The sequence below is a fragment of the Camellia sinensis genome, chromosome 7 (assembly GCF_055761805.1).
Source record: "Camellia sinensis isolate YWXY chromosome 7, ASM5576180v1, whole genome shotgun sequence".
Lineage (NCBI taxonomy): Eukaryota > Viridiplantae > Streptophyta > Magnoliopsida > Ericales > Theaceae > Camellia > Camellia sinensis.
The window spans coordinates 165,323,355-165,347,009 of record NC_138967.1 but is presented as its reverse complement, the minus strand read 5'-3'; the positions used below and the strand labels follow the sequence as shown (position 1 = coordinate 165,347,009).

General features: G+C 42.8%; 1 protein-coding gene across 1 annotated transcript; it reads right to left on the bottom strand.

Annotated features, from left to right (window-relative positions):
* Positions 1–162: 162 nt before the first annotated feature.
* Positions 163–22,743, bottom strand: LOC114276856 (2-oxoglutarate-dependent dioxygenase DAO). Its single transcript, XM_028218692.2, has 3 exons — positions 21,773–22,743; positions 18,291–18,609; positions 163–683 (listed from the first exon to the last, which is right to left on the bottom strand). The coding sequence occupies exons 1-3, from the start codon at positions 22,108–22,110 to the stop codon at positions 438–440; spliced, it is 903 nt and encodes a 300-aa protein (XP_028074493.2). The 5' UTR covers positions 22,111–22,743; the 3' UTR covers positions 163–437.
* Positions 22,744–23,655: the final 912 nt, after the last annotated feature.

The following is a 23,655-nucleotide window of genomic DNA, read 5'->3' as shown; positions in this document are numbered from 1 at the left end:
TATAATTTTATTTTTAAACTCGCAATGCGCACACTCCTAAAAGTGAAGAGACATTTACATATATATATATATATATATATGGTTCTTTAATATGTAGGATCAACAAGTTTATGCATAATGAGCCGATTACATAATCAACCACATAAAATGTAAGTGAAGTAATTGAATAGAATCATATCCTTTATGATGTCCAAGATTATTTTAGAGTTCTAGACAGTCCAGTCTACTTAAGAGTGAAGACACTCATATTCCATATATATGTATATATATACAGACTTCTTAATAAGTGGAAACCATAAGTGTACAGATAATAAACCGATTACATAATCAATCATATAAAATATGACTGAAATAACTGAATAAAATTGTAACTTTTCCGATAGCCTCATCATCTGATATAGATGACCAAGATTATTTTATGTGATTAGTTGTGTAATTCAGGAATTGATGCGCAAGAGCTCAAAAGCCCCAGTGCGTAAATTGTTGGAGAGTCGAAGCAATCTATAATCTGCAAAATTGATAGGATTATAGAGACGAGGATGTTGAGAATCCACCAGCTCTGGTGGTTGTTCAGTTGCTCTGTCATTTGGCCCAAACACAAAGAAAACAATTGAGAACCTTGTCTTTACTTCATAGCATTGGACTCTGTGCTTCACACTTGGAAGTCTTCCATTGCTCCATATCTGTATAATACACAACAATCACATGCTTGAAAAAAGGAAAAGAAGATTTTAAGATGGAAATAAAAAAATAAAACAAAAAATTAAAAACAATCACCTTGCTTGTTTATACTTTTCAAAAAACACTTTTTAAAAAATCCTACTTTCTTATTTTTCGTATTTTTTTATTTTTATTGAATTTTTTTAATATTTTAAGTAATTTTTTTATTTTTTAGACACACCTAACATAAATACACCTAAAAAGTAAAAAAATTGTAAAAAAAATCTTTTAAAAATTCACTGAATACCAAAAGTATAAAAAAAAATACAAAATTCAATACATTTTTTATATTTTTATATATTTATTAATTTTTTAAAATATTTTTTCACAAATTTTTTACTTTTTAAATATATCTAAGTAAGGTGCATCTAAAAAAGTAAAAAAAAAATGTTTAAAATTTAAAAAATATTCACTAAAAATAAAAAAAATACGAAAATAAAAAAAAGTCAATTTTTAAAAAATTTAATCCAAAAAACTTAAACCAAACACATTGAATCTTTTTATGTGTTGGGTCTTGCTACACGTTACTCAACTCTATACCACAACCACAATGACGTAGGTTTAGTGGCTTCAAAATGTTTGGAGTCTTTGGCTTAGAGATGGGAAACGGGCGGATAAGACCCGGTCAAAATGGGTTATGCATTAAATCTGTCTATTTAATCACTACGTCAAAATTGGGCTTTAGCGGCGGTTTTTTACCGCTGTTAAAGGCTGTAAAACTGCCGTTAAAACCTTTAACGGCTGTTTCGTTATCGCCGTTTATGCACGTGTCGGAAAAAGTACAACCGTCGTAAAAAAGTAAATTACCGTCATTAAAAGTCGACAAAAAACGGCGGTTTTTTACCGCCGTAAACAGGTTCAGATTTTTTCAAAAAGTAATTCTCTCTTCTTGCACTCCCCAAGTTTTGAACCCAAGACCTCTCATCCACTCACACCAACCACTTTGCCATAGCCACTCTTCATGAAATATATTCCCTAAATAAATATTTAAACATTACTTTTACTTTATTATAGATGGTTTCGCCGGAGCTCGCTGGAGTTTCGTCGGAGCACGCCGAAGTTTTGCCGGAGCTCCGCCGGCAAAGACCGCCGTCATTAACGGCGGTAATGATTGGGCATTAGCGGCGGTTTTGTTACCGCCGTTAATAGAGGGTTTCATTACCGTCGTTAAAGACACTTTAGTGGCCGTTTTTTTAACGGCGGTAACGAAACCGCCGTTAATGATAAATTAACGGCGGTATTAACGACGGTTTTTGTTACCGCCGTTAATAGTTCCTTTAACGGCGGTTTTCGTTACCGCCGTTAAAAAAACTGCCGTTAATGCCCTATTTTGGCGTAGTGAATAAATGAGTTTAATCAGTTGGATTGAATTGGTCAAAGTAATTTGGCCAACTCTTGTATTTATTGAACTCCTTTTTCCATAGATGGAGGAGGTCGTGGTTGGGTTGTGGAAGAGGATCTATAGGTGGTGGTGGATTAGCAGACGAGGCATGGGGGGACTTAGGATTCGTCAATGGAGTGGATTAATATTAAGGTAAAATTATACATTATATTTTAAGTATAACTAAATAAAAAAAAGAAGAGAATTTAATAATATAATTTAGATTAATATCTGACGTGGATAGGCTCATAAAACCCATAACCCACTATGAACAACCCAAGCTTACCACTTAGGGCCCAATGCATAACCCAACTGATAAGGCCCAGTACAGTTGGAAGTCAACATGACATGAAGGACCAATGATATTCAGAAACGTGGCAGGTAAAGGGCAAGCCACCTCAGCAGACAAAGATTTGCAAAATTATTGCCACTGGACATCACCATTAATGCAGCCCCTCACAGCATTTATTACGACAACACCTCTCCGTCGGGACAGCACGCCCTCACCCTGAATAAGGTAAGCTACAGCATAGACTTTTGGCCAAGGTGACAGGTCGGACGGGACAACGAAATGATTACCAAAGGATATAAGCAGACGTTGAAGACAAGAAGAAGGTTAAGTTTTCCTATCTCTCTAATCCATATCTCTACATTCCACTTCTCTCTCTCTAACTTGCTCGTCGGAGGGTTCGCTGGGGGACTCCCCGTTCCCCGTTGAACTCCTGTGCAGGTTCTCAAGTGGGCTTGGCCATTCAGATATCGGTTGGAGAAGCGTGGACCAGTCCGACCCATTCCCTCTGGAACCCGTTGTATCGTAACTGTAACATCAGTTGGCGCCGTTTGTGGAAACGCTTTGCTCCGTGCGCCAGTTGTGCTCATTGTCGCTGGAGATCCTGTTCCAATAATCTTTTCCTGCTACCCATCAACATGTATGGTCACGACTAGATCCATGGCTTCTCACCAAAATGCTGCCGACCATCAAGCCGACCCCCCCAATCCAAACAACCCACCACAGTATTTCATCGAGCTTACCAACAGCATCAACCGCATGGCCGAGCAAAACCAAGCCCTGATAAATGCTCTACTCCAAAGGGACCTTCCAATGCCTCCTCCACCACCTCCAGATATTCCGTCCAACCAAGAACGAGCCCCGAGCCATACTATCCCGCAGCCCTATCCACCGAACTTGGAAGGCCTGCAACCTCCTCCTCCTCACATAAATCCACCACCTCGACCCCTGCATCCATCGGTCCTGGCACCAACCCCTAAGGGGGAAGCCTGTAGCGTCCAATCCCCTCTCCCTTCTGGTGGTGATAACATCCCTCTCTGGGATGCAGAACTCCGAGCCATGAAGCTCCAACTCCAAGGGGTCATGTAGAACATCCAGCATAAACCTTCTACCACAGCAAACTCACCGTTTGTTGCCTCCATCAGGGACAAACCTCTACCCTCCAAGTTCAAAATGCCCACCATTGACTCTTTTGACGGCACGATGGACCCAGTCGACCATCTTGAGACCTACAGAACCCTCATGATCCTCCATGCATTCCCTGACGAGATCATGTGTCGAGCTTTTCCCGTGACACTGAAGGGGTCAGCTCGGCTGTGGTTTAGCCAGTTACCAGCAAACTCCGTCTCCACTTTCCAGCATCTCAGTGACTCCTTCCTCAGTCATTTCATCGGAGCCCAGCGCTAGCGCCGTCCGGCAACCCAACTCCTCAACATCCGCCAGACCGAGGGGGAGTCCCTGCGTAGTTTCGTTACCCGCTTCAACACCGAAGCCTTGCAGGTGGCGGAAAACCATGATAAGGTCATCCTTACGGCTTTCATGGCCGGTCTGCGGTCGTCCGACTTCCTGCTCTCTCTCTCTAAAAACCCCCCGACCTCCATGGCAGCCCTACTCTCCAAAGCCCAAAAATACATGAATGCAGAGGATTCTCTAGCCACTCGGCAAGATCCAATAACCAAAAACCCGACCCCTAGAGAAAAGAAAAAAGACTCAGAGCCCAGAAACACCCAGTATAATAGCCAAACACCACACTATACCGACCGACCCAGAGCTGACCGGTCGGCACCAGCCCGACCGACCGGTCGATTCGAGCGGTATACACCCCTTAACTCCCCCATGGAACAAGTCCTCAATCAGATCTAGCGGGACTACCCCCTCAAAAGGCCCCAACCTTCACGAACCCCTTCCAATCGGAAAGACCAATCCAAATATTGTCGTTTTCACCAGGACCATGGCCATAACACCGCTGAGTACGTTAACCTCAAAGATCAGGTCGAGACTCTAATACGTCAGGGACGCCTCAGCCAGTTCACGGACACCCGCCCTCAGCAGAGGCAAAGAACTGAGCCCCTCAGAAACAACCGCCGGCGCACCCCCCCGGTAGCCAGCCCAACCTAACTAAGGCCATGATTGCCCTCCACAGCAACCTCGACCGCCAGGCAATCCCCCCACCTGTTGGAGAAAATCAGAGTCATTTCAGGCGGCCTTGCTTGCAGGGGACCATCCCGCTCGGCTTAGAGGGCAGAACTCAGAAAGATAAGGCAGGGCTCAGACAAAGCAGTTGCTACGGTCGACCGACCCTCCAAACAGCCCAAGCAGTGGACCGAGCCTATCACCTTCACGAACGCTGACTGTACAGGCATCTGTTATCCTCATGATGACCCTCTCGTCATTTTTTCCCTCCTCTCAAACTACAAGGTTAGACGAGTTCTCATCGACAACGGCAGTTCTTCAGACATCATCTTTCTCAACTGCTTTCGCCAGCTCAAAATTGGAGAGGAAAGTCTGTCTCCTCTACAAACCCCTTTGGTTGGTTTCACTGGCGACCGGGTGACCTCCATCGGCTCCATCGATCTCCCCATCACAATCGGCGAGTACCCACGGCAGACTACAAAGTTGCTCACCTTCCTTGTTGTCGACTGCCCATCCGCCTATAACATCATCATTGGCCGTACCGCTCTAAATGCCTTTTAAGCCATCACATCAACTTATCACCTTGCCATTAAGTTTCCCACCGATTTGGGGGTCGGGACTGTAAGGGGAGAACAGACCATGGCCAGGGAATGCTATGTCACCTCACTCAAAGAAATCAAGCTGAAAGAGACAATGATCATTGAGGGACTTGACGTCCGGGATAAGGATGAGTTGGTCAGAGGGGAACTTGTGGAGGAGCTCGTTGAGGTTCCCATCGACCCCACCAACCTGGTGAAAACCGCCAAAATCGGCAGCCAATTGTCCCCCCAAGCAAAGGCCGACCTTACTGCCCTCCTTATTGAGCACAACGATGTATTTGCCTAGATCCACTCAGACATGCCGGGTATTGACCCCTCATTCATAACCCATCGCCTCAGCATTGAACCCCATTTCCGACCTCACCGCCAGAAGCAGCGCATTTTCCATTCGGAGCGCAATACTCTCATTGCCGCAGAGGTCGACAAGCTCCTTGAGGCACAATTCATCAAAAACGTGGACTATCCTAGATGGTTGTCAAACGTGGTCCTGGTCTGCAAGAACAATGGTAAATGGCGACTCTATGTCGAGTACTTAGACCTCAACCGAGCTTGCCGCAAAGACAGTTATCCTCTTCCCCGCATAGATCTGCTGGTCGACGCCACGGCCGGTCACCAAATGCTCAGCTTCATGGATGCCTTCTCTAAGTATAACCAAATTCTGATGCACCCATTTGATCGGGAACACACCTTCTTCATTACCGACCGAGGCACCTACCATTACCGTGTGATGCCATTTGGACTGAAAAATACTAGGGCCACCTACCAACGGTTGGTCAACGCCGTTTTCCATCATCAGATCGGTCGGAATATGGAAGTATATGTCGACGACATGCTAGTCAAGTGCAAACTCTCCGCTGACCATCTGACCAACCTGTGAGAGACCTTCGCCACCCTACGGAAGTACCAAATGAAGCTCAACCCGGAGAAGTGCGCCTTCGGCGCAGGATCTGGGAAGTTCTTGGGTTTCATGGTCAGTCAGCGGGGCATTGAAGCCAACCCTGAAAAGATCAAGGCCTTGATTGAAATGCAGTCACCCAGAACGGTTAAGGAAGTTCAGAGACTCACTGGCCGAGTTGCCGCCCTCAATCGCTTCATTTCCTGTGCAACGGATAAGTGCCTCCCCTTCTTCAAAGTTCTTCGGCAAACTTTTGAATGGACGACCGAGTCTGAAGAGGCCTTTCAACAGTTGAAGCAGTGCATGGCCAACCCCCCTTCCTTTCTCAGGCAATCACTGGTGAACCCCTCTTCCTCTATTTAGCCGTTTCAAGCACCGCAGTCAGTGCAGTCTCTTATTAGGGAAGACGACTCTGTTCAATGGCCGGTCTACTACATCAGTCGGGCCCTCAGGGGCGCCGAGCATAATTACCCATTGTTAAAAAAATTATCCTTGGCCTTGGTCACCGCCTCCAGACGACTCCGTCCTTACTTCCAAGCCCATTCCATAGTGGTCCTCACCGACCAACCTTTGAAGAAGGTAATGCAACAACCAAAGCTCTCGGATAGACTCATGCAATGGTCGGTGGAACTTAGCCAGTTTGACATCTCCTACCGACCTTGAACAGCAATTAAGGGGCAGACTATCGCCGATTTCATCATGGAGTTCACAAATCCTACCCCAACCGCGACCCCTCCACCCCCACCAACCCCTATCGAGCCCGAAGACCCTCATTCTTGGACTATCAACGTCGACGGATCATCCCGCAGAGAAGGCAGCGGGGCTGGTCTCATCCTCACCACCCTTGAGGGTGGTTATTTCAAATGTGCTCTCTGTTTCTTGCTCGATGCCAGTAACAGTAAGGCCGAATACGGGGCATTGATAGCAAGTCTCCGCCTAGCCAGGGACATTGGTGTCAGTCATATCTGGGTGTTTAGCGACTCCCAGCTCATTGTCAGACAAATTACGGGAGAATTTGATGCAAAGGAGGACACAATGCGGGCTTATAGGGATATTGCACTTCCCCTTATTCGCCTTTTCAATACGTTCCACATCCAGCACATCCCTCGGGCAGAAAACTCTAAGGCAGACGAGATGGCTCAGTTGGCTTCTGCAGACCAGTCCGACCTCAGCCGTGGTGTCCGTCTCGTGTACCTAGCCCACCCTGCCATTTCTCCCGACCAGCAAAAAGTACAGTTCCTCCAGAATGAGCCCATCCCTTGGGCGTCGGACATTTTTCTATTTTTGACAACGGGGGAACTTCCAGATAACCAACAGTAAGCCGCCAAAGTTATGGCCCGGTCGTCCAATTACATCCTCGTCGGTGGTGTCTTGTACAAACATGGCTTTTCACGCCCGTATCTGCGATGCCTCAATCCAGCTCAAGCAACCTATGTGATGCGAGAAATCCATGAGGGTATCTGCGGTAATCATTCAGGCGGCAGGTCACTAGCCCACAAAATACTTCGCACTGGTTATTTCTGGCCTACTCTCAACGAAGATGAGACTGACTTCGTACTCAAATGTGATAAGTGTCAACGCTTTGCCAACATCTCCCATGCTCCTCCTACAGAGCTGATCACACTTTGCAGTCCCTATCCGTTCGCCAAATGGGGGATCGACTTAGTTAGACCACTTCCCACCGGCCGAGGCCAGACCAAGTTCGCGATTGTCGCCAATGATTACTTCACCAAGTGGGTAGAGACAGAAACCCTTGCCACCATTACTGAACGAAACACAACCAAATTCATCTGGCAGTCGATCGTATGTAGGTTTGGCATCCCTCAAGCCATCGTCTCCGACAACGGCAAACAATTCGACAATGCCAAGTACATGAAGTTTTGTGCTGACCTCCAGATCCAACCCTGTTTCTTCTCCTCAGGTCATCTCCAAGCCAATGGCCAAGTCGAGGTTACCAACCGTTCTCTTTTGAAGATCATCAAAACTAAGCGAGAAGTTGCTAAAGGACTTTGGGCTGAGGAATTACCGAATGTACTCTGGGCTTACCGTACTACCGCTTGGACTCCCACTGGGGAGACCCCCTTTCGCTTAACATACGGCGCTGAGGTGGTCATCCTAGTGGAAGTAGGTCTGCCTACCCCAAGGGTTTTACATCCGAACCAGAACTAGCCGAAGAGCTCTGTCGGGCTGACCTTGACCTAATCGAAGAGCTCAGAGAAACCACTGCTGTCAGACTGGCCTCCTACCAACAGAAAATGAGAACACACTACAACCGCAGAGTCCGACCAAGGGCGTTCGCAGTAGGGGACCTTGTTTTACGAGAAGTAACTCTTGCCACAAAAAATCCAACTGAAGGCAAACTGGCAGCCAAATGGGAGGGACCTTACGTTGTGAAAGCCAGACCACGACCAGGCACTTACCGACTTCAGGACATGGAAGGTCGAGACCTCCCCCACCCTTGGAACGCTGAACATTTGAAGCGCTATTTTCAATAAAAGTTGTATTTTTGTATCGTCCAAAATGTTGTATTTTCTTTTGGACAATCTATGTTCTCATTTTCTCATCATATAGTGTAAATTTGTGACCCCACGGGCTGCACTTTGTATAACAGTAAGCTTATATCTCAACTATCTGTGGTATTCCAATAACGCTTTGATTGCAGCCTCAGCCAGACTGAGCATGAAGAGCTCGGCCAGACCGAGTCACAAAAAGCCTCAGCCAGACTGAGCACAAAAAGAGTCAGCCAGACTGAGCATGGAGAGCTCGTCCAGACCAAGTCACCTAAAGACTCAACCAGATTGAGCATGAAGAGCTCGTCCAGACCAAGTCACCTAAAGACTCAGCCAGACTGAGCATGAAGAGCTCGTCCAGACCAAGTCACCTAAAGCCTCAGCTAAACTGAGCATGAAGAGCTCGTCCAGACCAAGTCACCTAAAGACTCAGCCAGACTGAGCATGAAGAGCTCGTCCAGACCAAGTCACCTAAAGCCTCAGCCAGACTGAGCATGAAGAGCTCGACCAGGCCGAGTCACTTAAAGCCCCAGCCAGGCCGAAGCCACCATTTTGACTTCATGATCATAAGCACAGTAGCCATATTTTCTCACACTCACTCTGCATTGAATTTTTCTTACAAGTTAAAATTCACTCTGCATTGAGTTTTTCTCACTCTCACTGTGCATTGAATTTTTCTTACAAGTTAAAATTCACTCTGCATTGAGTTTTTCTCACTTTCACTCTGCGTTGAATTTTTCTTACAAGTTAAAATTCACTTTACATTGAGTTTTCCTTACATTTTACACTTCACAATAATTTATACATAAGCCTTATATAAGTTGCTATTCTCATTCATTTTAGATGCACAAGAAAAAATAATGGACTGAAAACACAACTCAAATTTTATTTATTCACAAAACTTGTACATACGTTCTTTACAGCAATCCAAAAAAAAAAAAAAAACAAACAAAAAACTTGTACAACTCACACCAATCACTCTTCCTCACTTCAAACGAGATCTTCTTCTTCAACGCCCTCATCTAGGAGGGTCTGGGCCACGTCATCTTCATCAATCCGTACACCACTTAGGTCCAAGTCTGGGAACAGTTCTTCTGCCTTCCGCTTGAACATCTTCCAGCCACTATCCCAGAACTCAGCCATTTTATGTTTGTAGAAGTCCGACCGCTGGAAGCTCTCAATAACCTCTGCTTCAGTCCTGCCCCCAATAGTCATTCCTGACGGGCTCGCCCCCCCAGACACCTCCCTTGCCAAGTTGCTGGCGACCGCGGCGTCGACCGCCATCTGAAATTCAGCAGACCCCTTGAATTGCTCCATTGCTGCGACATACAGATCGGGATATGCTGCCCTTTCAGAGGTGGCCTTGATTTTTTCATCCTCCAGCTCCTTCTGCAACCTTGCCTTCTCCTCCATTGACCTAGCACGCTCGTCCTCCAGCTCCTTTTGCAGCCTAGCAATCTTCACGTCTGCTTCATCATTCTCTTTGATCTGCTGGGCGCGCAGTTCTTCATTGTTGATCATTGCCTCTTCAAACCGCTCGGTGGCGACTGTGCAGGCATTTTGAGCCTCCCCCAGCTTCTTCTGCTCGCCAGCTAGCTAGAACTTAAGCGACACTACCTTGCGGCGTTCGTCCTCCAGTTCCAACCCGACCACCAGCAGCTCAGCATGGGCACGATCGGCAACATTGCCCTGCACGATCGCCAATAGTTCTATCTTTTTGCCTTCTCAACCTCCTGCTAACCCCTAGCACACGCGCTTCGTGCAGCCCTCTTCCAGCTTGCACTCTCCTTCTTGAAACTTGCAAGCTGGGCCTTAGCCTCCTTCGACTTGACCTTCATAGACACCGCCTTTCTCAGTAGAGCCCCTGCTAAGGAAGTTACCTCCATTTGGGCAGAGCACAACCCCCTTGGCAGCTCAGTGTCATTGAACCTGGAAACCGAGGGCACGGCTGCCTCGTCCACAATCTCCACAAGGCGATATGCAGCCACCCTGGCTGGGCCTTCTTCTCCCTCCAGCTGCCCAGACATGGTGCGAGCGTGGTAGATTGCAGTCATCAGCCTGGCCCCTTCTCCTTGGGGCGCAGGGCCCCCTTTGGGCTGCTGCTCCATCACTTCCTTGAGTTAGCCGACCCACTTTCTAATCGCACCTTGGGGTCCAGGGCGCTCGCATGCCCTTCTTCCTCTAAGACCCCTTGGCTCTTCTTTCCCTATGCCTCTGGGAGGACGACCGCTTCTGGAGTAGCCTCCACTCCTTTCTTCCTTGTTTCCTCCGCCATCAGAGTGCCCTCACCGCCCGCCCTCGCCCTCTTCAACCCAGGCGCATCTGAGGCCTCCTCAAGGGCAACCCTTCTCTTCTTCTTCTTCTTCTTCAAGACCTCCCCCTCCTTATTTTCCCTCTCATTCACTGGATCAACGGGGGGCGGTCGTGGCTCGAAACTGCCCAAGTCTTTTCCCCCCAGTGGCTTGGGGCGCAGTCGGATTCTTTCCCTCGCGGCTGGTTTTGGTGGCGGGCCTAACTGCACTTCCTTGAACTTATTGGTTTTGGCAAAAATGGCCCGGTCCTCCACCTCTTGCACTTTCCTCTTTGCCTCAAGCTCTGCCAGTGCCAGATCCCTACCGGTTGGCTGAGGGCCCAATCCTGCGGCAAACAAAGCTGATGGCTGAACGAGGTCGTCCCATCTGACCCCCTCATTCTCCCTCCATGCCTTTACGTTTTTCACCCTCTCCTCCGCTGCAACCCCTAGCTTTGGCTCCATAGACTTGGTGGGTACCCTCCACACTGTGCGTACTCCAACTCCGCCGTTCGCAGATACATAGATCCATTGCAGCCTTCATCCTTTAATTGATGACGGCAACCCCGCCACCAAACCCCTTCCTGCCGCCGCCTGCAACGTGACCCAAGTTTCTTCCTGGCCCGAGGCCTTATAGCAGGCAAAAAACTCGTCCACCGTCATGGCCGCTCCCTCGTTTGCCTTCGGCCACGCACTTGCACAGGCTAGTACAATCTTCCATGCGTTGGGCATTAGTTGGCCTGGCGCGACTTCTAGTCGGTTGAGGACGTCCACTACCACCTGTGGAAGCGGCAACCTCAACCCTCCCTTTAACGCCTCTTCATATAGGGCAAACTCCTCTGGCCAGGCGTCGGAAGGCCTCTCCGTTACTGTCGGTAACATCAACTCTATTTCTTCAGGCACCTGGTATTTTTTCCGTATACCCTCTAACTCCTCCGCCGTAATGGTTGACTTGTCAGCCTTCGTATGCTAGTGATCTAGCTCAGCCTGGCTGATTGGTTTCGGAGCCGCTATCATCGTCAACGAACGAGCTAAACCCGTCGGCTCTCTTGATTTCTCCACTTGCCTCTCCCTCCTATATCGTTCTGCCAAGTCCACCACGTCATTCTCCCCTAGGGGATCAACCCTTGCGGTGGTTGCTTCCTCTTGTGCCATCCCTGTTGTATGTCTTCGAATAGCTTCGGATGCGGGCGCAAGAAAATTCCAGAAGTGTTGCAGGGGTGTATTGTCGGCAACAAAGGAGTTTATGCTGGGAATGTTTTGATGTTTTGCGAAAAGATAGGTAAAGCGAGTAATCCCAAAGGCCCAAGATTTGCCCTTATTCCAAGGGCCCTACTAAATTTCGCCAGTTTGAAAATTTTTCAAAAAATCGCCAACACTGTCTTTTCAACACCCTATAATAACCTATCGTTTCACTCTTAGCCCAACGCCTGACCTCCCCCCACCAGATGCTGCCACGTGTATGACCACGATTCACTGCCCCCCTTCCCACTTCCAGTCGTCACGTGACTCGCCGCCTCTCGAGCCCCGCGCCCCGCCGCCCTACCCTTCGCGGTCGGCCCTCCTCATGGTCGGTCCCTCCACTCGGTTTCCCTTCGCGGTCGGCCCTTCTCATGGTCGGTTCCCCCGCTCGGCTACCCTTCGCGGTCGGCCTTCCTCATGGTCGGTCCCCCTACTCAGCTACCCTTCACGGTCGGCCCTCCTCATGGTCGGTCTCTCCACTCGGCTACCCTTCGTGGTCGGCCCTCCTCATGGTCGGTCCCCTCGCTTATCTACCCTTCATGGTCGGCCCTCCTCACGGTCGGTCCCTCCACTTGGGCACTTCTGGTCGGCCGTTCCTTTCACTATTTATTCCCTTCGTTGGACTAAAGCTGCACTTGGGAATGGGGGACTACTGACGTGGATAGGCTCATAAAACCCATAACCCACTATGAACAACCCAAGCCTACCACTTAGGGCCCAATGCATAACCCAACTGATAAGGGATAGAATGAGAAAGGGGTTTTTCCTTTTTTGGGTGTGGAGGTTCCATTATTTATAACCTAATTTTTTTTTAGCCCTATTTAATATTAAACCAGTATATTCACAATAATTTTAAATATTAGGATTTTTATATACATCCTCAATAATTTTTATTTAAGCTTTCATTATTTTTATATATGTCCAAAAAAACTCATTCAAAGTTCAAAAACTAAGAGCAATATAGAACATTGAACAAGGTAGCATCATAAAAAACATAGAGCAATATAATATTTGTTGCATAAAGACAAAATTGCAAAACCATTGTGTAGACGTCCCCGAACGTCCGGGGAGGGAATCCTGTCTCGTTCATTTGGGGCTCACTACAGTTCGGACTCTCAGATTGTCACGGTTCTTAATCTGATATCACAATGTGCGATGTGAGATTGATAAATCACCAAAGAGTCCAAATCCGGCAAATCGTTTTGAAAAATAGATTTTTAGAAAGAAGTGCCAAACATGGACTGCTTTGCCAGATACAGAGTCGCCACCTAAATATTTTATTTTGGGGGAATTTAGGAAACCTTGACTCGTTGCCTAAGACCATGTGTCTGTCATCACCAAAGTTGCCTCGGCTCGAGAACTTGGGTATGATTGGGGAAGGTCACTTCGTGAGCACTCCCGCTCGCCTGATCAAAGATCGGCCTCTACTAACCATGATATTTAGTTTTGAAAACATTATGCGTTCTTATTCCGGTTATTAGCCTAGATTTACTATGTGATGCGCACGACATACAAGTATAGACTGGATCGCCTGAATTGGAACAAAACATTTCATGTTTATTTTGAAAACAGTTTGCTACTCGCAAATAGGCTAAAATATGGATTTGCCACTCTCAAGTGGGCCTTAAATCTCACAGTCAATGCATTATTCCAATTCTGATAATCCAACCTTCACCCACAGGCATTCAGGCAGTTATATCATATAAGCATATAGCCTCATGGTAAGCATACTGCCATGGCAACACTCACACTCATGTAAGGATGCTAAAGCATAAATGCTTACTGAGTACTCCAAGCCAAAGAAAGAAGCTAATTAGAGATCATGCATGAGCCCTAACTATGCTGAAATGCCTAATGCAACACATGCAAAAATGCAACTACGACAGGCTCAGCTATTCTAAACATGGCACATGGAATGCAACAAATAACATGTATTCAACTCGGAATTGAAATACAATGCAGTTAGTATGATGCACCGAGCCCGGTGCATGCAAGACAGATGAATGGATGCAAACATGCGAGCATAAGTATGCTAATTGAAACATGCCCTAATCTAACCATTATAAGCTAGTAAATAAAAGGGAGAAAGACGTGTGGTTGGAAGACATACACATACTCACGCACACTTATTACACAATTGCCCTCGCTCGGAGGGTCCGAAAGAATAATACAAATTTAATTAACTAACAAGCTAATTAAATATTACACAACCACTTAACTAATTAACAAATTAACTAGTCAACTAAAGTAGTAAAGAGGCCGCCGCAGCTCTGCCTCGGAATGCTTGGATGATGCATGCTCAATTCGCCTCGCTCGGAAACTCGTAACCATGCCACTGTTGCCTCTGTTTACACTGTTCTGCACCTCTGAGAACCATGAAAACATTTGTGATGCTTCTGAAACACTCCCTGCCCACTTTGGGATGCCACCGGCCAAGGTAAAACATTATCGGTCATGAAAATGTGGCCATCGGCCAAATATTGGATCACCGGCTTGACATTGATGGTCGGTTGGCAGTGAAAATGGACGGTCGACCATTTCTTCCTGCAAAATACTGGTTTTGCTGCAACAGAGGACAGACAGTGCATGGCATGGAATTTTCAAGACAGTGTGTGCATAGCCACCCTTCCTATCATGCTATGATCTCAAGGGAGTGTGGCCCTCGGTACTCGGGCCACCAATCGCGCATTTCGACGCATGATGGCCAAAGGTACCAAGTTTGCAAATCAATGTAAATGCATGCAACAAAACAAATGAATGCTTCACGCCCTATCATTTTGAGATCAAGGGTGTTGGCAACCGAGGATTGAGACGTGTTTCGTCACTTTAAGTACGAACACACCTCATTTCTCATGTTTAGCTTGACACCCCAAACCAAACACAGTGCAATGTATGTATGCGATATGGCTCAAATATGTAAAATGGCTCAAGTATGCAACATGAGGCTAAGTTAGCAAAGCATGCCAAATGTAATGTAAACTAAACATACAAATGTGCAATATGCCAAGCATGCAAAATGCAATGTAGCAAACATGGAAAAATATGCAATGGAACTAGCATGTGACAACACACAATGAACCAAATATGCAACCAACATGCGACAAACATGCAATGGTGGACTTAAACCGCAAAGGGCAGACCTCAGCCTTGCCATAAATAGTGGCCAAAAGTGATGGGTGAAGGCACAAAATGTAAAGCAAACAAGCATGCTAATTAGTCTATCACCTAAACATAAAGAGGGAATTTTTAAACACATTCAAAAGAGACTAACATGGATAAATGGCAAGCATGAAATCTCTGAAAATGTGCAAGGGATGATGCCAAATCACCCAAACCATGCAAGCAAGGTATGTAATGAAGGCCAAAATTTGAGGCTAACAAAAGGGTTCAAGCCATGGTCATACCAACCAAGCCTCAAAGAGCCAAAATGACTTAAATCAGTCCTAAGGCAGACCAAAATAAGGCTAGGACATACATTGGATGGGGTCAAAACATGTTAAAAAATGGGCCCAAAACAAAGGGCATTCAAGGCCACAAAAAGGGAGTATTCTACTACAACTATCACAATCAAACATGGCATGGATTATGTGATGAAAAACAGAGTTATAATATGCCAAAATGTCCCCCTAAAACCCACTTAGATGGCATCTAAATGACTTAAACAAGGAGGCATGCATAATGGCCCAAACATGGAGCATAAGACCACAACTCTTCAAGACATTGAAATGGTGGTAGATGCAAGTATATAAGCATAAAACATGGACTGAAATAGCATGATAACTGATTCCAAATCACTGAAATGGCTCAAGCAAAGCATGCTCATGACTCACACACTCAAAGCCTACAAGCTAGAATGCAAAGAAGCTACACAAAGCATGGCAAACATGGCTAAGACAACCAAATTCAGACCTCAAGCATGGTAAAACATGACTAAAAACTTCACAAAGATAAGCCAAAACATGTGAGCACGGTGGTCCAAATGCAAGACGCATGTTATGACAATGAAGGGGATTACAAAGCAAGTGTATGACACATGCAATGGACTATTAATCTGACCAAAAACAGAGGTATAATATGACCAAATAACACCCAAAAGCCTCTGAGATGGAGCTAAAACCAACTAAGCATGCATGCTACCTTTATGAGCCAAAAACACAAGCATATGAGACATAAGGGGAGAGGGGTGTCCCTCCCCTATGAAAGACCTCAAAACCCCTTCACCACCACTAAAAATCCTCTGGATTTCAGTGGTGAGAAGGCCAATACATGAAAGTTCCCAAAGCTCAACAAAGAAGGCACAAAAAGGGGCCAAACAAGGCCTAAGAGGGGGAGGACAACCCCAAACACAAAAGTGACCTTAATGAAACATCTTAAACATGAAAAATCAGAACTTTTATCAATTATACATAAAGCTCAAAATAACATGCAAGATAGGTTAAAAGCTAGTGCAAGAATGGGGAATATAAAGCAATACTGCTCACCCTTGAAGAACACTTCAAGAACAGCAACTCCAGCCCCCTTCTTTGATCAAAACAGCTCAAAACTCTAAGAACAACCTCTTAACACCTTAATAACCCAAGTATGGTGTAACACTAGGTGTCTTAGTGCAAAACTAAGAACAAAACTCACTTTTGAACACTCTAACCCACACAAATGTAGAGAGAGAGGGAGATATAGAGAGAGAGTGATATATATGACATATATACCTCTGATTTGTTGAACCTCTCCAAAGGAGAAGGGAGGCTCTCTTTTATAGAATAGACAAGGGCCAAAGCTTCTTAGAGAAGCTAAAGCAAAGGGGTCAAGCTCCCTCAAGAAGCTAGACGAAAGGTCCAAGCTTATTGGGGAAGCTAAGACAAAAGGTTCAACCTTCTGGAGGAAGCTAAGACAAAGGGTCTAAGCTTCTTCAAGAAGCTTAGAGCAAAAGGGTGCTAAGGGTGCAAGTCCTCCATACACGTGTATTGAGGACAAGTACGTGCACTCCAGCTGGCACAACTGGCATGCACAATGCCTGAAAAAGGCAAAAAGGAGGCACCGGCCAGAAAAAGAGACAATCGGCCAAATAAATGGTAGACTGACCAAATATCTGTGCCGACCGACCAAACAATTGGTCGATAGACAGAAAGCAAGGCCGGTGGCTTCATGCCACGGCCGGTGGGTTTAAGGGATGGCTAACAAGCCACTTCCTACCCTTAGGTGCAAAAACCACAAGTTCTTGGTCCACAACCAAGCACAAAACAGTCAAGTCGAGAGATCCTAAGGCAAGACGCATAGCCGAGTCCTTCGGGATCTCAAAATAAACACGAACATGGATGATCACCGAGTGTTCAAGTGATGACGTCCGAGTCTTGAGGACGGTCAAAAATGGGGTGTCTACACATTGTTAATCAAATCCATTCTTAACCAACGAAATAAAATAATTGGTTAATTACACTTACCAAAAATGTTAGGAAAGTGGAGCTGCTGCAGGCTGTTGCAGATGACGGAAAGGGCCGATGCCTATCTAATTGGAAGATGTGAGGATTGTTTTGGAAGATTTGTTCTTTAAACAAATACAATCTTATTGGGTTGCCTATCTATTTTTTTGAGTAAGTATTAGGCTGCTATTGGGTTGCCTATCTAAAAAATTAAAAAAAAAAAAAAAACCTATTGGCCCTTATTTGGAGTTGGGCTGGGCTAGGAAAAAAAAAATCTTCAAATTTTTTAAATTTTGGGCTGGGTTGCAGCCATCTATGCCCAGCCCTAAGTCCGCCCTTGAGAGGAGGTCATGGTTGGGTAGTGGTGGAGGAGGAGGAGGTGGTAGATTCCTTATTTTGTTTGCCCTTTTTGTTGTTGTTGTTGTTGTTGTTTTTTAATTAAAAAAAACTTAAAGGGTATTCATTTTCAACCCATTTAAATCCAATTTTAAAAGAATATGCAAGATATAACTTATTTACAAACCATTTATAAATTTAGATAAGTACATGGACTATTGATATAATTTTATCCCCCCTTTTTTCCAGTTAGTTTGGGAATTCAAAATTTGTCCTAAAATTTGGGGGTGTGGTGAAAATGAAATGGGTATATTGTAGCGTCCATGTGTAGATTAATCTAGATCAGATATTGATATTTTTAAATATTTTTTTATGAAAAACTTCCAAGTTTATATAATATTACTGTTTTCTTTTCTCTTCACAATTTCATTTACAATTCTAAGATCCGAACACGATCTACAAGAAAGGTTTCACATACCGTAGCCATATCTCCAAGGTTGACAAGTAGGGAGTCAGGCATGGGATCAACATGTACACATTCACCAGTCTTTCCGTGCACAACTTCAAGTCCACCAACAATTTCATCATCTTGTAAAATAGTAAGAAATCCAGGATCTGTGTGTAGATAGAGAGCACATGATCCTACAAATTCAGGGTTGAAATGGTATTTGTTCAACCTCATTTGGGAACTCCAATCCTTGAACAAATCCCCTTTCAGCCCCATCCCTTCCCCCAACTTCCTCCCCATGTCCAATGCTTGCTCATTGATTGCTTCAAAGTACTTCACTACTGTTTTCCTGTCACAAAAAATATTGGTAAAACCTTTTATTTTTTTGTATTTGTTTAATTTTTGGTAGGTTACTGATTTATTTTTGCAGTCATAGGAAGCCCTACTTTCCCAACTGCATCTATATGAAATTAGAATTGTAACATTTCTTGCATAGTAATAAAATAATTACAAGTATAAATATAAGAATGTTTTTCTAATACTTTGTTAAGTTCTTCAATAAGAAGAGCATAGTGAGTTAAATAATAGAATTTATCAAATTGATATATCATAATTGTTTCATGCATGTCCCCTATAACTACATAGAAAGTAAGAATTAACAAGAGAATATAACAATGGTAAAATTAATATCAATAAATAAATAAGTAAATAAATTTGAATACAATATTTTTCACTAGTGTCAAAGGAAAAAGTAAAGGGCAAGTTGTGAATTGTTCTATTATTATAATATAAATATATTAAACTTGATACTGAAATGAAATATTTGCAAGACCTATTAAAAATTTAAAAAGTAAATAAGCTACTAGCTTAAATTAATACAAAATTCTTAAAGGATAATATTTTGCATTATAAAATTACATTGTGGTTTCTCAACGTTCTTTAGCTTATGTGTAACTCACTATAAATAAATTTAAAAAACATATTTTTCACAAACGTATCCTAGCCGTACCCATATCCTATTTTTTTAGGTTCTGTCGTATCGCCGTATCCGTATCATGTAGTATCCGTATCTCGTATCCGTATCTATGCTTCCTAGATGTCTACCCGCCCAATAATAAGAGATCATATATGATCCCAAAAAATAAAATAATAATGGCATATCATGAAAGAAATACTAATACACTATTTATCGGGCACATGATCACATGATATTCTTCTAAACTCATGTTATGATTTTTCTCTTCCAATGTTGGTTTTATGTAATCCCACTTTAATTAGAAGAATAATGATATATGTACTAATTAATGTACTAATTAATATATTAACAGATGTGACATAATTTTAAACGTTTTAGATATTTGTAATTTATATAATAAGTGAAATCAGTAACAATGATATAATACTAATTGATATACTAATATGTACATAATTGAATTAAAAAGGGTGATCTCATATAGACCAGATGGAAACTCTACCGTCCTAGAAAAAGAAAAGTTACCACAAATGCAATATTAATTATTGTATAGTAAAATCCGTGTATAAAACCCAATTACATTAATGTTTCTTGATAAAATTTTAATTAAATTTAAGTTCGCAGTATTACTACATATAGGTAGACAGAAGCCTCATTTGACATTTGAGTGTTTTAATCTAAAAGTTAAAAAGCTATTAAACAAATCAAAAAATTTATAATTTATATAAAAAAGTTAAAGATTTTCTTTTCTCTTTACTTTTTACACATCTTTTCGTAAAAAATCAAAAAGTCATTCTAAACATATTAATTTTTTTACCTCATATTTTAGTCCAAAAAATTAAAAAATTACTGAAATATCATGTTTCTAAACGAGGCCAATAGTGGCCCCGTTTGATGTAACTTTTAAAACAGATCGTAGATTATAACTTAACAGATTGTAGATTATAACTTAACAGATTATAAATTATGACTTTAATCAGAAACTGTTAATCTATTTGGTGTAACTGTTAGATTATAGATTTAAATTGCTGAGTAATGTTTATTAAATAAGCTGTGAAATAACTTTTTGAATTAACCTTTATTTTTTGTTATTCACTACTTGTTTACATTTCTCATAAAAAATAATAATAATAATTCATAATCCATTTGGGTCTTTTTTTTTTTTTTTTAAAAATAAAAAATAAAAAAAATCTAAGAGTATAACCTTAAAGTAAGGTGTCCACAACAGAAGTTAATAATCAGAAGTAAATGGTGAGCAGCTTCTCAGAATCAATTTTTGTAAGTTAAAATAAATTACAAGAATCAGAAATTATTTGAAATAATTTTAACCAAACAGTTCAAAATAACTTTTTTTCAAAACTAAAATCTATAAGTTGGCCAAAATAAGCCACTAGGAATCGCAACGGGGCGGGGTGGGGCTGGGCGGGCCGGGGATCACACTCCCCGTCCCCGATCCCTGATGGTGAAAATTCCCCCGACCCGGCCGTGATTGGGAACCTATTACCCTTCCCGCCCCCGCCTCCTAACGGGGATCGGTTTCCCCGATCCTGAAAATCTCCGACCAAAAAGAAAAAAAAAAAAAGGAGCAAAGCAATATCTCTCATCATCATCATCAACATCAACATCAACAACTATAGTCTACAAAATCATTATCAATAATCATCATTATTAACATCAATAACAAAAAAATTGTATATCGATATATATATCTCAGATCGGAAGAAATGTTCATCGCGACTCAGATTTGGAAGGAACTCTCCGTTCCCGATCTATCTCTAGGCTTCTCCGTGGCTTAAATCTGGAAGGTGAGAGAGTTGAGAATGCTTCTCCGTGGCTTAAATCTGGAAGGCGAAAGAGTTGAGAATGCTTTTTGACTAAAGGGAGAAGAAAGAGAATTCATCTCTCTCACAGAGGGTAAAGGGAGAAGAGAGAGAAAGAGAGTGAAACAGTTGAGAATGCTTTTTGACTAGTCCTTAAGAACCTGCGTACCTAAACATATATATATATATATAATACGTCATAAAGTAGTCTAAACAAACATATAATATATAATATAAAGCAGCCTAAACATATATATTATATATATATGGGACGTTCAGGGCTGTTTGCGGCCGGGCCGGGTCTGGGAAAGTTATTACCATTCCCAGCCTGAAAATTATCAGGGATTAAATTTTTAATTCCATTCCCGATTTTATGGAGATTCCCAGCTTGAAAATTATTAGGGATTAAATTTTTAATTCCATTCCCGATTTTATGGAAATAATTTTTGAGAAAAATCTGTTTTAATCGGAATCGAAAAATCGAATCCCTATCTAACCGATTTAAATTGCCATCCCTATAAACCACACAAAAATCCCCAGTATATAACAAGAAGGAAAAGATTCCCCCTCATTCAACGAGTGTGCCTAGAGTTTAAGTTTAAGAAGTTTTGGACTTATTAATTTCAGATCTATTTTTTTGTTTATTTGAACCGTCTATCTAAGCAGATTATTGAAGCAACATGGAGTGAGAGAGAGAGAGAGGAAGAGAGAGAGAGCACCTTAGGTGAGGAGAGACAGCCATGAGATCCAAAAAATTATCAAGAGCACCAGGGACACAGGAGTCATGACAAGCCAACAAGCTCTCATAAACTGGACTGACTTTGTTAACTGATACATACCCATGGCTTTCCACTGGATGATAACGCCGCCGTTTGATCTCCACCGGGAGCTCCATCAGAGACTGCGTCGCCACCTTCATCTCCGCCATCAACTCTGGTGGGACGCCGTGGTTGATGATCCTGAAACATCCCCACTCCCTGCATGCTTCTACTATTTTCTCTGATTGTCCTACAGAATCTTCTTTCATATCAATTACTGGGATACAAATACTACCCATATTTGAGTCTACTGCTAGTTTTCTTATTCTCTCTCTCTCTCTCTCTCTCTCTCGGCTGTGGAATGAAGAATATGTTGAGTCTCTTTAGATGGTTTGACTATTTATTTCAATCCAGCAGCAATGTTAGGTATTATGAAAAAAATTTCATGAGAATAATTATGAAAATTTTGTGATCCTTACATTATACTTAGAACAAAGCGTCATATACTAATTAAGGTAATCCAAAGATGATAAATTTTAACTTTTCTCATTTCAATAATTTACTTAGATAATGTAAGGGGACACATGGACAATGTGAAGGCATAATGGCCCTGTTTGGGAAACGATTTTTGAGGTTTTTTTTTTTTTTTTTTTCACTAAAATAGTATTAAAAGATAAATTATTATTTGGTTAGGAAATTTGAGAATGGATTTGGAAAGGAAAATGAAAAAATTAGATGAAATGTGAATAAAATATATTTATATTTCACATAATTTCACATACATTTTCTATTTTTATTTCCAAATCCCTTCCAAAATCACCCAACCAAACACAACATAAGGAATTTTTTTTTAAATTTTTTTGGAGTGTCACATTAATACCAGCTACATTGGAATATCATATCATACCTGTCACACATTCAAAAAAAAAAAAAAAAATTCTCCAATTAACTAGTGAGGGTATATCTGTCTAACCAATACCCATCCACATTTAAAAAATGACTTGCCGGTCACACACTATGCCTAATAAGGACTCTTCAATCAACTATTTAAAACGTGCGACCAAATGGTATAGAAGTTCCCAAAATAGGATTTTCTAATAAATTTTCTATTATTTTAACATACTAAAAGAGTCAAAAATTAAATTAACTTATTAAAATAGTCAACTTCCCAAATACTCTCAATAACTTGTGTATGGTAATTACATTAAAGTGATTACACTACAAGAAAAGAGGGTAAAAAACACGAAAGCATTTGCGACGACGCGTTTCCCGTCGCAAAAAATGGTTTTTTGCGATGGTAGATTAAACCGCCGCAAAAAAGAGTTTTAGCGACGGCGTTTAACCGTCGGTAATAAAACTACACGGGTCGTGTATTAAATGCCGAAGTATTAGCGACGGCGCTTTGAACCGTCGCAAAAAAAATTTGTTTGAGACGACATAAGTTTGTTGTCGCAAATATTCGACAATTTGCGACGGCAAATGTCCGTCACAAAAAGAAGGCTTATTTAAACGGCGTCATTTTATATATAATTATGTATCATTTTCGACGGTGTACAACGTACCGTCGCAAAAAGTTAAAAAAAACAAAATTGCCCCGCTCTTCCCTTTCATCTTGCCGCTCGATCAGTTGGATCGAAATCCCTAATTGTTTGAAACAAAATTTTTTCCCCCAAAATCCCCAAACGAACGGCGAAGGGCTCTCTCTAGATGAGCGACGAACGGCGAGCAGGCTAGCGGTGGTGCGGTGGTGCGGCGACGATGACAGCTACTCAGCGTATGCTCTCTCTCTCTCTACCATCTCTCATTCTCTCTGTTTTTCCATGATCTTCAGTGTTTTGTATGTA